This window comes from Lates calcarifer, linkage group LG2 (assembly GCF_001640805.2).
Source record: "Lates calcarifer isolate ASB-BC8 linkage group LG2, TLL_Latcal_v3, whole genome shotgun sequence".
Classification (NCBI taxonomy): domain Eukaryota; kingdom Metazoa; phylum Chordata; class Actinopteri; family Centropomidae; genus Lates; species Lates calcarifer.
The window spans coordinates 3,543,628-3,558,904 of record NC_066834.1 but is presented as its reverse complement, the minus strand read 5'-3'; the positions used below and the strand labels follow the sequence as shown (position 1 = coordinate 3,558,904).

General features: G+C 40.1%; 3 protein-coding genes across 4 annotated transcripts; 1 reads left to right on the top strand and 2 right to left on the bottom strand.

Annotated features, from left to right (window-relative positions):
- Positions 1-992: 992 nt before the first annotated feature.
- Positions 993-6,607, bottom strand: ist1 (IST1 factor associated with ESCRT-III). Of its 2 annotated transcripts, none has more exons than XM_018686300.2 (10): positions 6,565-6,607; positions 5,842-5,954; positions 5,529-5,709; positions 5,353-5,440; positions 5,176-5,259; positions 4,955-5,065; positions 4,684-4,866; positions 4,091-4,192; positions 3,519-3,564; positions 993-3,015 (listed from the first exon to the last, which is right to left on the bottom strand). In XM_018686300.2, exons 2-10 carry the CDS (start codon positions 5,927-5,929, stop codon positions 2,849-2,851), a joined length of 1,050 nt encoding a protein of 349 aa, XP_018541816.1. In that variant the 5' UTR covers positions 5,930-5,954; positions 6,565-6,607; the 3' UTR covers positions 993-2,848. The 2 variants fall into 2 exon arrangements, with proteins under 2 accessions (XP_018541816.1, XP_018541815.1); XM_018686299.2 differs by having other exon boundaries at positions 6,538-6,574.
- Positions 6,608-6,945: 338 nt separating this feature from the next.
- mphosph10 (M-phase phosphoprotein 10 (U3 small nucleolar ribonucleoprotein)) lies at positions 6,946-12,349 on the bottom strand. The gene is made up of 11 exons (XM_018686298.2): positions 12,196-12,349; positions 10,441-11,128; positions 10,172-10,350; positions 9,913-10,078; positions 9,458-9,599; positions 9,221-9,288; positions 8,990-9,127; positions 8,794-8,907; positions 8,556-8,663; positions 8,235-8,465; positions 6,946-7,555 (listed from the first exon to the last, which is right to left on the bottom strand). The coding sequence occupies exons 1-11, from the start codon at positions 12,279-12,281 to the stop codon at positions 7,406-7,408; spliced, it is 2,070 nt and encodes a 689-aa protein (XP_018541814.1). The 5' UTR covers positions 12,282-12,349; the 3' UTR covers positions 6,946-7,405.
- mcee (methylmalonyl CoA epimerase) lies at positions 12,316-14,876 on the top strand. The gene is made up of 3 exons (XM_018686304.2): positions 12,316-12,400; positions 13,199-13,539; positions 14,522-14,876. The coding sequence occupies exons 1-3, from the start codon at positions 12,373-12,375 to the stop codon at positions 14,672-14,674; spliced, it is 522 nt and encodes a 173-aa protein (XP_018541820.1). The 5' UTR covers positions 12,316-12,372; the 3' UTR covers positions 14,675-14,876.
- The last annotated feature ends 401 nt before the right edge of the window (positions 14,877-15,277 follow it).

The following is a 15,277-nucleotide window of genomic DNA, read 5'->3' as shown; positions in this document are numbered from 1 at the left end:
GAGGCTTGACCCACATTCATGCCACAGTAACTAATAATGAACAGATTTTCAGGGCTGTTATTCAGTGTCAGTCTGCTCTCTGACGTTAATAGGTAATATAACATGAAGAAACCTTGTAAAACCATCTTTTGCTGCTTGGTCTCACTATAGAGACTCAAACATGAACCTGAATCTGTTAAGGGTCACTGGTCTGCAAATTCACACATGCTGATCATGAGCACCACTGTGATGTAACACAACTATAGCTACATAGTTAACCCAAATAACTAATATACAGCACGTATAAAAACATCTAGCTCGTCTTTGTGCTGGTTCAATCCACGTATGTATTATAAGCTACTCTGAACGAGAGCCTGCCAAACACATGTCACGTAAACAATGATATGCTTATTCAACAAAGCAAGGTTTAAAGAAAACAATTCTTCAGCAAACACTAAGTTTGACTATTAAACCACAGTTCTGTGGTGAATTATACAGGCTGCTCTTTTGGTGCATTTTTAATACTGACTTACAGACAGAGGCCATGGACACTACTTCTACAGAAATGATTCACACTGCCTCCAAAGTTTCACTCTTCAGCTTCTCATGCTAGCTATTATCCAACGTTCCCATTTTCATTATACAATGAGCGCTACACTGCAGATTTATCTCACCTTTCCAGCTATTTGTGATCATCTCTAAAAGCTTAATGGTCTGATGAGCAGGTAAACTGTGTCTCTGTGTGCTACAGGACTGTCAAGACACAACTATGAGGATCCATGAAGAACAGATTCTTCTAATGAACCTCAACTATATACCATACACTACTTAATCTATAAATAAAGACTTGTTGAAGGTCACTGCTACTCAAGTCACGCACAGGCAGACTTAAACTGCAACTCAAGCAGGAATAATCTTTACCTTTACACTGAGGACTCCAGCTGGTCACCATGTGACATTACAACATTGTGGAGGATTGTGAATGTTACAATAGTGTAAAAACCTTACCAGTGTCCAGTTCCAAATAATCTTTTATTAAATTGCTTATTTTAGTATACAGTGGAAAAAAATCCTGTTTTTTTGCAACAAGACACCATTTTGTGTCTCAAGGTTTAGCATGAAAGAACAGTCCAACATAGAAAAGACAGTGAGCAGATCACAGTTCTGTAGTGTTAATAATCTCTCTCTACTTTCTCCAACACTTGTAAAACCTATAAACTTTTGTCTAATCTCTCAGCTGGAAAGCTTTTCAACATGCTCTCCAGAGACTAGTGAATCATTTTATTCAAGGCCACCCTTCATTTGCCATGCAAATGGTGGTGTGGTTACGTTGCAACAACGCAACGCATCTGAACGACAACAGAACCTTCTCACTCCTATTTCTCCATAAGAAACAGAAACCTCTATTGCCAGTACAGATGTTTGTTTTTCTTTTCATTCATCCAATTCGCAAATTTCAACTCAACAGATTTTAAAGAATTGTTTATGGGTAAAGCAAATAAAGCAACTTAAACTTGATACAGGTGGCATATCCAGTCTTAATGGATAAAAAATGCATAATCCTAGTACAGACTGGCAAGGCCTCTGATGAGAGATGGTAACTAAGGCAAATGCAGTGGCGCACATACAGTATAAGACACATGCACAAAGAATCACAGAGGACAACACAAACCTATTTCTCCAGGTCAATATTTGCATCTTCTCAAATTAGGGACTACCTTCGTCTGCACAGATTTTGCTTGCAAATTAAGAGCTTCAATGATAAGAAAGTGCAGGTATTTGGTAAAACCGACATTCAAAAGGACAAAAAAACTTTATTTGGAGGTACTGTGTATAAAACAGATTTGTCAAATATTGAACAACTCCCTACTACCAAACTCTTCACTGTACAGTTAAATCATTTGTGTTATCTTATCTATATCATTGTAAATGTATTATATTACAGATTTCCATACACTGTCTAATCACTTCACATCTGTGTCCCATCACCCCCGTAACAGATGAACAGAACAGGTTTGACATGTGCCACCAGGGACTCATACACCCCTTTTTGTCTGGTATAAATAAACTCTAAAGTTTGAGAAGCTCAGTGAGTGAGGAGTGTTTGAAAAACATCCTTTCCACAGTGACAAAACTGTGCGACTGCACAAGACACTGAAAATATGGCTTCTGTCTGTCCCGATGCCTTTATGAAAAAAAATGTTGGGCATTGTACTCTCGCCTTGGAGACAATCTGTTGGCTTTGTTAGCGTGAATGCCAGTCCCCCACCAAACTGGGGCGGCCGGTTGGGCTTGTTTGACTAGTCTGAGAGACAGGACTGAGTGACACAGTGGCAAAGATCACAGCAACACAGCATGTGCAAAGTAGAATCAAGGCATGTGTTGTAAATATTAGTCAGAGCCAAAAGAAACCCAGAGATAAGCAACAATTAAAATCTAGGTTTGATTATACAGGATATGACACAGACAAATGGAAAAAAAAGTTAAAAGTTGGTGTGATCTTAAATGAGAAGGAGTGAACAGAGGTCAACACCAACATGATTGTATGTAAGAATTTATATTATGTGTTGTATAGAAAGAAATTAAAACATATGGTACTCATTGGTAGTGCCAACAGAAATGAGATTTCTAATAAGAGACAAGGTCCAATGAGCAACCACACCCTCAGTAAGCTGGTCTTATTCATATAAATGAGGTAAGAATACATCTATGTTACTACACTGTGGAAGGGGGAGGAGAACTACCCAAATCTGATAGAGAGCCTTGACCATTTTCCATTTCCTGTTCTGAGCTGTGTAGGTGAGGACACAGGCCTGTGTGTGTGTGTGTGTGTGTGTGTGTGTGTGTATATAAACCAGGGATATAGCAATTAAGTCTTCTTCTTCAGCTCCTCAAACCGCCGTGTTAAATCATCAAAGTCGATGTCATCAGAGGAGGTGGTGTTTCCGCCGAAGGAGGATGTGGGGAGTGTGTCGGGAACAGAGGGGAGTTCTGGGAGAGCGTTGTTGTCAAACACCTGAGACGAAGGCCCAGGACCTGGAGAGTAACATATTGTTTAAAATTTTTTGAATGGGAAAAAAATCTAGCGATATCCTATGTTTTTCTGGTCAAAAAATTCTACAAAAAGACCAAAATATGAGCCACGGGTGACATGTGCCTTCATTACAATGAACATGGGTACTGTAGTTTATTTAGAATCAATAACAGATACACTGTCCTGCTGCAGTGAATACTCCCACTACTATTACTCCTACTAAAAACTAAAGTGTACCACTGGTTTAGAAATATTTAGAAGTTCTTAAAAATAAAATTCAATATTTGTGACCCATTTTTAAAGGTTTGTGTCGTCAAAAGGAATGAATGGGCTTGAGGCTGAGTACCAGAGACAAGGTAAGGAAACTGGAAAGCACTGCGAGACAGACTGATGCATGTTAGTTTTGGTCTGTGGATTTGTTGACATTAACAAAAACACAGAGCATCACCAGCCCTGTCCTTTAAATGTTGATTTGATGTTGACATTGACTGTTGGCAGAACTCACCTACAGCCTGGGAAGGAACAGAGGGTTTGTCATTTAGGTCATCAATCTGAAACACAGAGAGAGTGTGTCAGGAATCATGTCATCTTCATGTTGAAATAAAAGAATATTGCATGTGTTAGTATTGAGAAAAAATTAACAATTACATTCAGTGACGCAGAAGTAAACACAAACAATAAGAACAGAAAGGGGAAGACTGCAAAGGAAAACTGCAGGGGATTTTTCCGAAACCATCACCTTTAGTGTGTGACACAAAAGGAAATTTTAGGACTTAACTTGTCTAAGATCTCTTGGAAATGCACTAAACATTTTAGTCTGTTAATTTCAATCCCACTCAGAGCAACTAATCAAGTCGTAGTTAGTAGTTACGGTATAAGCATTTCATGCTGCCTATATCCATGCGGATGAAGCAGAATCTTGGCCTACACTGAGAAATAGTGTAAAAGTGTAGAGGACAGGCAAAACTGTAAGCAAGCTGAATGAAGTGCTCTTCCCTGAGTGGTGCCCTGCCCTGTCCGTCTGTCCATCTGTGGGAACAGGAAGGGGGCATGGATGGGAAGGGTTCAGTCACTTACGGACTCATATGTGGGGGGAGAAGTGGGCAGCTGAGGGGGCTGCCCTCCTCCCATGGGGTGCTGGAAGTTGTCATAGGTTCCAATGGGAGCATTATATGGTACCTGGAGGAAAATGAAGTCAAATACAAATCACAAAAAAGAAAAAAAAAATCACTAAGGATATCCAGAGATCTCTCTGCGGGCAGTTTTCGTTGGAAAATATTAGAAAGTATCAAGGACTATTTGGTGCTTTGAGCACCAAAAACAAAATTCCATTTAACTGTTCTAGTGTGTTGGTAGCTGAAGTCTCAACAGCAGATACCAAAATCTGTGTATAAACATAAAACTGTACATGTCCTGTTACAACAATGAATAAGTGAGATGGTTATAAGAATGGGCAAAACTAAATGAGATATTGCAATATAAACATGTTTTAAATCTCTACAGGACTGTGAGCTTTAACTAAGAAAATAATATTGTACATACTAATAATTTTGGCAAAGGTAACAACACTCAAGATTTTATCCATGTGCCCACTCCTGTCACACTAATGTTTTCACCACGTGTGTAATTCACAATAAAGTCAACACTGAGTCTTAAAAATAATTTCTTACGGATCCTTTTGGAGGTGGATAGTTGAAAGCTGTTGGCATTGGCATGGGCATAGGCATGGGCATAGGCATAGGCATAGCAGCAGCAGGAGGCGCAGTGAAACCTCCACCACCTCCTCCTCCTCCGGACTTCTTGTCAGTGTCCACATCAATCAGGTCTGCCTCCTCTCCGGGACACACCTCAGGCTGTCCAGGGACAGGAGGGGATGAGCGGTAAATAAACATAAGCATGTATGATGTCATACTGAGTGATAACAGATTCTTAAATGCTCACCCGGACCATCGCGTCAGGTTCATACGGCACGTTATAGTTCTTGGCGATCTCTATCAGGTAGCGCTCCACCAAGATCTTGGGAGGGGCCTCCACGCTCAGTTTGTGCATCAGCTGCAAACACAACAAGATATTTGATTAGATGCCACTGAAAAGTTTCCAGTCCAAAGGTTCATGCATTCTTGAACAGATTCATGACCAGTTAGTTAAAAAAAATTCCCTACCCTGTCATTGACTGTGCCAATCTGGTTTGTCCTGCACAGCTTGCCGTACTCCTTGCTATATTTTGCACACAGCTGTTCAGATACCTGAAAGAAACATTTAGAGATAAGACTGTGCAGTATTTGTTCAATATTGCTAGCAATGCTGCCAGCACTCTGTTTTGTTTAGACAGTACTTACAATTTTTAGTTCAGACACCTCTGACTGAAGACGAGGTGCTGCCCAGATGAGGGTGGACACTGCCTCCTGTAAGCCTGGATCCAGTTCCCTAATTGGAGAAACAGAAAGAGAGTTAAAAAAGTAAAACCCTACACTCCACGTGATATGTTCAGCAAGTTCAGTAATTAATTACTCACTTCATAGACTGAATGAGGCCAAAGCGAGCCAGCAGCAGGTCGCAGTAAAGCTCGAGGATCTCCATGGCTTCCACCAGATAGTCCTCTCTGATGATGTGCTCCACACGGATCCGTGCCCGCTCATCTTTTCCTGATGACAGGTAATCGGCGATCTCCTTCCTTGCCTTTTGAGCGAGTTCAGCTTCATTTTACATTTGTGAAGGGGAGAGGGAAAAGGTAAACTGTTATTACAGAGAGGAACAGAGAAATGAAACACACACTTGTCTTGCACACAGTAAGACACCATGTGTAGGACACCAGTGTTTTTACTCACTTTTCTTTTTTTCAAGGAGTTTGAGTCGGTTGATGACCAGGCGGAGGTTCACTCTTAACCTCTCTGCTTTGAATCCTCCTCCCAGCATGATGATGATGATTACGAAGGACTATCTGTGAGGAAGACAGCATAAGAGGAGAAGCTTTCCACTGAAACTATCCTATAGAGTCCATCCAACCTCACCCCCACCTCTGATCCAGTGAGTCACTTAATCATGTGAGCATGACCAGCCCATCCTACCAGAATGACTCCGCAGATTTACTCCAAACAAATACAGCACACACATACACAGAAACACGGCAAAAACATTGAGTTAACTCGCCCACGAAAACTACGTAGCTTTAAAACAGTTAGCTTTAGCCTGACGCGACGGACAGCTAACGAGGCTACCTGAGCATGCTACTTAAAATGTTGCCATGTTAACGGTTTTATCTCTCGCCTTTTCATCCGTGTAGTTAACCATATTATTAGACATATGTTTAGTAACCCAAATCTGTGTCTGTGTTGTCAAATCTTACGGTTAGCTAGCCCGTGCTTTGTTAGCAGTCAGTCCGTTCTGTGATCGTTTGCGGTAGCTGCCTAGCTCAACGGTAACAAGATTAAATAAAAAAACACTGGTCAAACATGTTCAAGTAGTTTGAAAAAAGGTGAGTAATTTCTAAGCGATCGTCAGTTAATAAAACGACAGTAACTTACAGGTAAATATCAGCCAAGCGTACACACCAACTTATTTGGGTTTCTGTCTGTGTTCTGTCGTCTCGTCCACTTCCGTAATGATCTTCAATGACGTCATGGGACTTTTCTCTCGGGGGCGGGGTCTCCATTCTTGTCAACACAGGTGTGATCAGTTTCGTTTGAAGTGATTTACTAAAATGTTTTTTTTTATACACACTACGTATAACTTTGAATATATATTTTACGTCCATATACTTAAGAGAAAAATACCGCACTTCTAATTCACTTGTACAGTTATATGTAGTTTTCTTTCTTTATGAGGTGTGTTTTTCATTCAGTAAATTTTACTCACCTTTAACCCCTCCTTGATATATTTAATACATTTTGCTTTGAGTGAGACAGGGAAGACAATGAATGCTTATTAGTGCCTTGTAGTATTTGTTCATATCTTTAATTTTGGGGAATGACAACTTATTGTTAGTATGAAATGATTTCAAAACTAAAATCACTCATCAAACACCTTGATTTCACACAGGTGATCTCAAGTAAGTACTGGAACATTTGATGCTCAGCTGATTAAATTTATAGGCACTAAAAAGGGCTGTTATTGAGCAGCCCACACACCCTTTTTGTGTCACCTGTTTCTAATAAGAAAAAATATGCCACCGGTGTTATAACACCGCGTCTTCAGACATATGGTACTTTCACGTGAATGAACATTTACTATGACAGCTGAAAATTGTCATTACCAAACAAACACACCTGATTTACTTTAATGGAAATGAAAACATTTGACAAGGATTTCAGATTTAATATATTTCTGCTTTCTCATAAAAAAGAATCTGTACAATAAAAAGGTGACACAACAAACCACAGTTAATCACAGTTATTATAATTTGAGTTTGCTGACAGAAACCTCTTTGTGCTTCTTTTTCTTTGAAGACTGGTCCTTTTGGCTTTTGATTTGACTTTTGACCTGGTCCTGTAGCTGAGAGAAGAAGGCTTGAGACGAGCGCAGAGCCTTGTCCTTTCCCTCATCCTGAAACAGAGGAAACACCATGTTAGTTCAGCCACTTCAGGAACATACACAATAATGTTTATTTTGGTATAAAAAGTGTGAGGTAGCTGGGTAGTGGAACCTTAGGCCACAGCACCAGCTTTATCTAAGCATGTTGTTGATTGAGTCAGGGGTGGAATACTCAAACCCTTTACTAACTAAAAGTACTAATACCACAATGTAAAAAGTACTTAACTACAAGTAAAAGTGAAAATCTTAGGAAGCTAATTTTATCTATATTTTGGGTAGTCTGGTCTCTAACAATGCATCATATTATAAAGTGTTCAGTAGTTTTCTGAGTACAAGTTTAAATCACAGTAACTACTAACTATGGCTGTCAAATATGATGAAGCAGAAAGTACAATATTTTCTCTGAAATGTGGCATCAAATGGAAAAACTCAAAGTAGACGTATTTTTTTCATCATCATTTTGTAAATAAAATCCAGTGTGGCATTTGGTCTATTTGACTGTTTGGGGCAGTCAGTGTTCATATCATCCCAGGTGTCTTTATCCAAATTATATTTACTAACTCCAAATGTCAACAGTTGAGAATTTTGGACAGGATAATAGTGATTTCCTACTGTGAGATGTGTGACACACCGATCCTGAACGTGTACTTATCTGAGCAATATGGGAAACATCATGAGAGACGACACTCACCTTGAGTATCGTGGCTTTGCCTCCTTTTGTGAGTTTCTTCAGGTTTTCTGCGACCTCAGCCTTTGATAGCTTTTTGTTCTCTCCAGTTTTATTGGCCTCTTTAAGCTTCTGTCTCTTTTCTTTTTCCTTGATCTTCAGACGCTTCACCTTCTTCTTTTGGCGTCTCTCACGCTTCTTGTCTGTTGATGTCTTCTCGGTATCACCCAGCAGATCTCCTGCTCTGGTCTTCTCCTTTGGTTAGAAAAGAATATTATTAGACACGCTGTGTAGCTTAATATACCAAGATCAAAATAAATGTTCAAACATGGATGGATGACAAACCTTGACTTCTTCTGGTGCGAGCAGTGTTGCATCACTAGTGCTGACTGGAGCCACCTCCTCCATTGTAATGGATGGTAAGTTAGAAACCACTTTGACCTCAGGAACAGGCTGTGGACAAAGGGCAACATGAATGTGGTGCTCAATAACAATACTGCTGACACAGTAACTTCTATATCTTTCATAAGGACAGTCAGTCTCAATATTTTAGGCATATTTGGCACTGTGAGGCAAAACTTACTGGTTTAGGTGTGAAGTGGAAGTTGGAGAGGGCATCCAACTTTAGGAAGAGTGTGTCCATAAGTTTCTGAATTTCTACATGGGCTGGGTTCTCCTCCTCCTCCACGGTCTTTTGCTGAAATAAGGAAGAAATCTGATGTAGGAAAGTTCATTTTTGTTGGAGTAGCAATGAAAACAAGATTTTAAAAAAGTCAAACCTGAGTCTGCTTGAGGTATTCTTGTTCATAGATTTCTGCTAGACTCTGCTTACTCTTCTCATGGTCCAATGTTAGCCTCTTCTTGTACTCAAACACCTCCTCTTTGGGTTTCTCCTTGCGGACGACATCATCAAATGCCTTAGAGGAACACAAGTCAGAGGCACTATGTTATTATCAGGCAACAAAAATATTTTTTTCAGTCAACATAAAACCAAAGTTATTGTGGCTGACCTGATCTTTGATTCTCTGTTTGATGATGTCTTCAAGCTGTAGTGTGGTTTCTTCTGTAATAACAGGGGCTAAAAGAGCACAGAGAAAATCATGTTGTCAGATTTGAAATAGCACTCGGAAAGAAACCTTAAAAACAATATAGACACAACACTGAGGTGAATAATTACATAATTCAAAATAACATAAAGTCATTTGCTAGCATACAAATGCAACGCACAAACACAGGGAGTCACTCACCCATCCTGGACACCTGCTCAAACTCCACATCTTCCTCCAGCATGCTGTTCTCTGGACGACTCTGTGCTGTCACCTCTCCAGACAACTGCCACGGCTTCTCTGTGAGTGCTGCTTTCTCTAACTCCTCGATCTTCTGTGACATCTGCAGGTTAGAGCAACAGTATGATTTAATAATCGCTATTAGTAAGCATTCAGGTGGAAATCAGCAAGGGGCTGCACTGGTGGGGATGTGTTGCCTCAGGTACTGATGAAACACAATCCAGGAAGTCCAGTTTGAATACAAACATCTGTGAATTTGAAGAATTCTCAACATGCATGTCATTGTGTTACTCTGATGGTAATTTAACATGTTGGTCTCATCACTGCGTAATATTAAGACAAAATTACACACTGACGAATTAGAGAAACTTGTCTTATTTTGAATAAAGAACAGGCAAGTCTAGAAATCTGTTTACCTTTTCTTGCCGTTTCTCAAATGATGACTTTGCTTCAGACTTTGCTGAGCTTGGAGATTTTCCTCCAAAAATGTCCTCCATGTCCTCTCCTTCGCTGTCCTCATCCCCAGAGAGGTTAAAGGTCACTTTCTTCTGAGATGCTTTGGACTGATCTCTCTCCTCGTCCCTGGCAAAGTGTGCACACAAACATAGTGGAATAAACCAAACATGCTTCTCCCACGCACAATTACACACATTACATAATATTAACAACACTTACTCATCATCGCCCTCCTCTTCACCGTCATAATCATCCTCGTCATCTATTTCTTCTTCACCTTCCTCCTGGCTTTCATCCATGCTGTCACCCTCACCATCTGACTGGTCATCTGCTTTAGCTGGTTCACTATCCACAGCATCAAAGAAGTCCTTGTACTTGAGATTCCTGGAACTTTTCACCTGTCAAAATTAACAGTAATCAGTCATTTCCTGTATTCTGTACCATCACAACAAAACACAATAGGTGAGAATGAGTGATAAAACACATACAGTTTTTTTCTTTTGTTTTTTCGTAGAAATGATTTCATCTAGGTCAAGATCATCATCTTCGTCAGAGGGCAGATCCTGAAAATAGTCTACACCATCTTCATCCTCATCATCCTTTCCCTCTCGCTTGTCCATATCATCAAGAAAAGACTCCATCTCTGACAGTTTGAAGAACTTATCATCAACCTCAGAGGGAACAAACTTTGTTGTGGAACCTTTCATTCTCATGTGTTTCTTTTGTTTCTCTCGCTTCTCCAGAGCATCCACATCAAAATCTAAATCAGAGTCCTCATCTGTGTTATCCTCTGGCCCATCCTCAGCCTCTGCAGTCATTTTCTTAGACTGTCTGCGTGGCTCCTCCTCTTCTTCGTCTTCCTCCTCATCAATATTTTCATCATCAGTCTCTACCTCTGCTTCATCACCATCCTCTTCCTCCTCCTCCTCATCCTCATCCTCTTCCAGCACTGTTAATGTCTCATCTGACAAAGCCTCGTCAATGGCACTTTTAAAATGTTTTAGCACAGCATTGTTCTGCAGCTCCAGCTCCTGCCAGATCTGCTCTTCATCAAAGTCTTCCACCACCAGCTGTGTCAACAGGCTGCCTTTATAATCTGCAGGCTCCTCAGCTTTGTGGAGGTCATATAGAGTCTTGGTGAGAGACGTGAAGTCTGCTGCCACTCCATCCTGGAGGCTGCAAAGGCAGAAACACACACATCAGTATGACAAGACTGGTGTATTATTAAAAACAAGTCTGTATTATTTTCTATTTGTCCAAAGACATTGGGCAAATAATCCCAAAATAATTCTATAAAGTTTTATGCAGGCCTGTGGTTTGCAATCTCCAGTGCTGGGGTTAGTACACATGCTACACATGTAACACATTAATCTGTGATACATTACCATTACACTGGTACTGAGAATTAATGCACTGCGCAGAATTCCTTAGAACTGATGAATGCATTGTCCATTCACTCTGACATAGAAAGACTACATTCCAGGTAGTAGACAATACAAAATATAATTTTGCCGAGTGTATTATAAAGTCTCACTCTATAACACAGTTAAATCTGGTTTTCTATTAAGTTTTGAGACCACCCTTGCTGATAAGAATATGATGAATTATTATTTCTACTGCACAACATTTATCTGACAACTGTAGCTCTTCAAATTAAGATTTTAACATTAAGATTTCGTGAAACGGTAAATGAGATCAGTGGTGTCCTAATAGTCTGACCTGACAACTTACAAAAAAATCTACAGATTTCTGAGTTAGCAGCTCAAGATCCCTCAGGTTTATCTGGTGACCCTTTGGAGGGTCCCAGCCTCTAGGGTAGGAACCAGTAGACTGAATCTCTATAAATAAAATAGTTAAAACGATTTCCACCTTAACCAGCTACAACAAATAAGTGTACCAGCATTAATAATGTTACAATGTCTGGTAGAATCATGAATCAGTCACAGAGGACTTTTGACTGCAGAACGAGGACTTTTATTTTAAAATTTAGGTACTTTTTTGCTTGTAATACATCTGTACTTGGGTAGAATTTTGAATGCAGGACTTTAATTGTGATGGCGTTTTTAGAAATTGTGGTACCGGTACTTTTACTGGAGCGAATGAGCTGAATACTTGTGTGCTACGTTAGCTTTAGCTAGCGGTGAGCTAGCTGAACCTCTTCTGTTCAAAACCGCGTCAACGACGCTGCAACAACATTTAACCGTTTTATCAACAACACACAGATACAGACAACAAACACTTGCCTCAGAAAGTTCTCTGGTTGTGCTGTGTTTGAATTTATTGTCTTCACACACTCCTCCAGCACGCTCCACATCTCTCTCCTAGCCATAGCTTCCCCCACATGTGTGACCGTGTGTGTCGCAGGTAAACAGGCTCACCGAGGAACTCTTCCGCCTGCTGCTTGGTTCCGAGATACAAATATGGCGTCCGCCGTGCTGAAGGTTGCAGGTTGGTTTGTGTCAACAATGATCCAACTACCAAACTCATTCTTTTCTGAACCGTGTTCCTCATGTGGTCGTCCTCTGATTTATCGTAGAACCTCAAGGACTGCAGCGTTGTTTAACATAGGCTGTTTCACACTATTGTCTCTGTCAAACCCCACATGTTCGCGTTACATAATGAGTTCTTGCTTTGTTTTGAAACATGGTGCTTTATGTGTTTGGTGTCTAAAAAAGAAGCGACTAGATTTGTTTTTTCTGAAGGCATGAAAAGATGACTTTACACTATACAGCTCATTTTGTCTCTGTCACAGCACAGTCTTTTATTCACCAATGTACAAATGTTTTCTCGAACTCAGATATGAAATGTTAAGACATTTTAACCAATGCCATGGCTGTACTTTTGCAAAAGTCTACCTCCCTAAAAACCTTCTGTACGTGTAACAGTCATTGAACTGATGCTATGCAGCTAAACATTGTTAAAAATCCACAGAGCTTTTTTTTTTTTTTTTTTTTTAAATCAAATGGAGAATCCAAAAAGATAATATCAGGCTGAGTTTGGGGAAATGAGTGTGAAATTAATATTTCCATTAGATGCAGTGATGCAGCCATAAAAGCATGTATTGGGTTCACTCTGGAAATATCATAATGCTTAATCAAAGTTGGAAATTGGTTCAGAATATACTGATAATGTCAGACAGTGTTGACACAGATGATTTTCCCAACCTTGAAGCATTGTGAAGGAAAAAACTCTAGTCTTAGGTTCCAATACAACAGCTCCGACTGATCTCACTATATTTCTTTTCAGTGGCAGGCCTGTCCAGATGTTCTCATCTCACACTCCTGAGGACACATTCAATGACAACAGCCCTCCATCAGGGAGTTCCTGGGTCACTGTGGAAGCTGGGGAGGCTGAACCACATTGCCATCGCTGTCCCCGACATGGAGAAGGCCACAGCTTTGTATCGGGACGTGCTGGGGGCTACGGTGAGTGACAAGGTGCCTCTGCCCGAGCACGGAGTCTACACTGTGTTTGTGGAGCTCGGTAACACTAAGCTGGAGCTGCTCCATCCTCTGGGGGAGAAGAGTCCAATTGCTGGCTTCTTGCAGAAGAACAAGTCTGGAGGGATGCACCACATTTGTATTGAGGTGAGGCAGCAGTGATCGCACGGTCAGGTTCAATATAACTTTATCACAGCAGACATTATCACTCATGGCAAGAGAAGCACATGTGCAACTAATAACATTAATGATGGCTCTGCTCTGCTTATGTGAATAGGTGAGCCAACATGCACAATAGGTATTTTTCACAGCAGACATTTTGACTTGTCATACTAGGAGAAGCACAGGTGTTAAATCATTGATGGCTCTGTCCTACTCAAGTGTCCCAGTGAGCCATGATAGTGTGACGGTGAGCCAGCTGGAAAGAATTCACCTGTCGTTCATTTTTTATTTACACCTGTGCTTTCCCTACTGCGACATGTCTAGGTGTTTTCCATCAACGAGGCCAACACCTGGGCCCTGATGCCACTGACACACCTGAATGGAATGTATCCATTATCCCTTCATTATTAGTTACACCTGTGTTTGATGAGTCAAATTGTCAGCCATGAGAATGGTCCAGTGTTACAGTTATGGATTTATTAGGGTTCCTCGGTGTAAGCTAAACCACTATAAACAATAATTTATTCAAGAGCCCTGTTGATAGATCAACCAATATGAGCTTACTACAGATATATCATTACCCTTCTTTGCCAGTTTGTCCACCAGAGAGCACTAATGAGTTTTATTTGTTAACTGTAAAATGTCCTACTTAGTACATGTCTTCAAAAAAAAATCCCCTAAAAATCCAATAACAGCTGGTACATAAGTTATTCTTATGATGATAAAGCAACTTAAAACCAAACACAACATGTTGCTGGCTGCATGGGTTGTGCATAAATCTTTGGGAATGTACTTGTGATTGGGATGAGTGAATAAAAAGAGAGACTTGTGGAGACTTGTGTTGACACTTAACGTTGCACATTTAAAAACTTTATTGCACCACTCAATCCTCTGTGTTATGTGTTGGATGCAAATCAGTAAGTGAAGTGAGATGAATAATAAACAAAACTTGCTCCTTATCTTTTAGGTTGACAACATCAACGCTGCAATAGCCGACCTGAAAGCAAAGAACATCAGAACTCTGTCAGCAGAGCCCCGGATAGGTGCTCATGGGAAACCAGTGATGTTTCTTCATCCTAAAGACTGTGACGGTGTGTTGGTGGAGCTTGAAGAAGCGTGAACACCTCGGTCTGACAGGGACAGTGGGAATTGTTAATCTGCATTTATATATTCTACAGTCTGATTATCACTATATGTTGATTGTGTAATATTTTTCCTCGTAGCACTTAGGTTTTTGATCTTCTCATTTCAGAAAGGTGCCTCAAAACTGTTCTTCTAATTCTGTTGTTGGTGGGAATAAATTATAGTGTGGTGTGTGTTTTGACAGTCTAATTCCAATTAATGTTCAGTGGAGTTAAACCTCACTCTACTATTGTACAACACACCTGTAGTTAGATGACTACATATGGTGACACATTAAAAAAAAGCATTTTCAATATTAAGATTGCACTTCTAGCTATGTTCATATCAAGTAGTTTAAAATAAGATATATTAACTGTTTGGGAAGTTTTAACCGTTACATGACTGATACAGTCTAGTCCTACATGATCTACAGCTCTTAAAAGTTTAATTTCAGTATGTGGACACACATTCCAAAATCATATATAAATACTACTACTACACTAGTTCCAACGAAAGGCACAACAACAGTTTATATCCCAGAAAAACAAATGTCTGTGGTTACAACATGGGCAAGTGGTGTGATGCAACTGAACATTTCATC

Excerpts from the sequence above, each read along its gene's own strand:
- ist1 (XM_018686300.2), bottom strand. The coding sequence starts at position 5,929 with ATGCTGGGAGGAGGATTCAAAGCAGAGAGGTTAAGAGTGAACCTCCGC. Across the intron at positions 5,441-5,528 it reads GGCCTCATTCAGTCTATGAA|GGAACTGGATCCAGGCTTAC; the intron begins GTGAGTAATTAA and ends TTCTCCAATTAG. Across the intron at positions 4,193-4,683 it reads ATCCACCTCCAAAAGGATCC|GTACCATATAATGCTCCCAT; the intron begins GTAAGAAATTAT and ends ATTTTCCTCCAG.
- mphosph10 (XM_018686298.2), bottom strand. The coding sequence starts at position 12,281 with ATGGCTAGGAGAGAGATGTGGAGCGTGCTGGAGGAGTGTGTGAAGACA. Across the intron at positions 9,289-9,457 it reads TGAGCAGGTGTCCAGGATGG|CCCCTGTTATTACAGAAGAA; the intron begins GTGAGTGACTCC and ends GTGCTCTTTTAG. Across the intron at positions 8,908-8,989 it reads AATACCTCAAGCAGACTCAG|CAAAAGACCGTGGAGGAGGA; the intron begins GTTTGACTTTTT and ends TCCTTATTTCAG.
- mcee (XM_018686304.2), top strand. The coding sequence starts at position 12,373 with ATGGCGTCCGCCGTGCTGAAGGTTGCAG. Across the intron at positions 12,401-13,198 it reads CGCCGTGCTGAAGGTTGCAG|TGGCAGGCCTGTCCAGATGT; the intron begins GTTGGTTTGTGT and ends ATTTCTTTTCAG. Across the intron at positions 13,540-14,521 it reads TGCACCACATTTGTATTGAG|GTTGACAACATCAACGCTGC; the intron begins GTGAGGCAGCAG and ends CTTATCTTTTAG.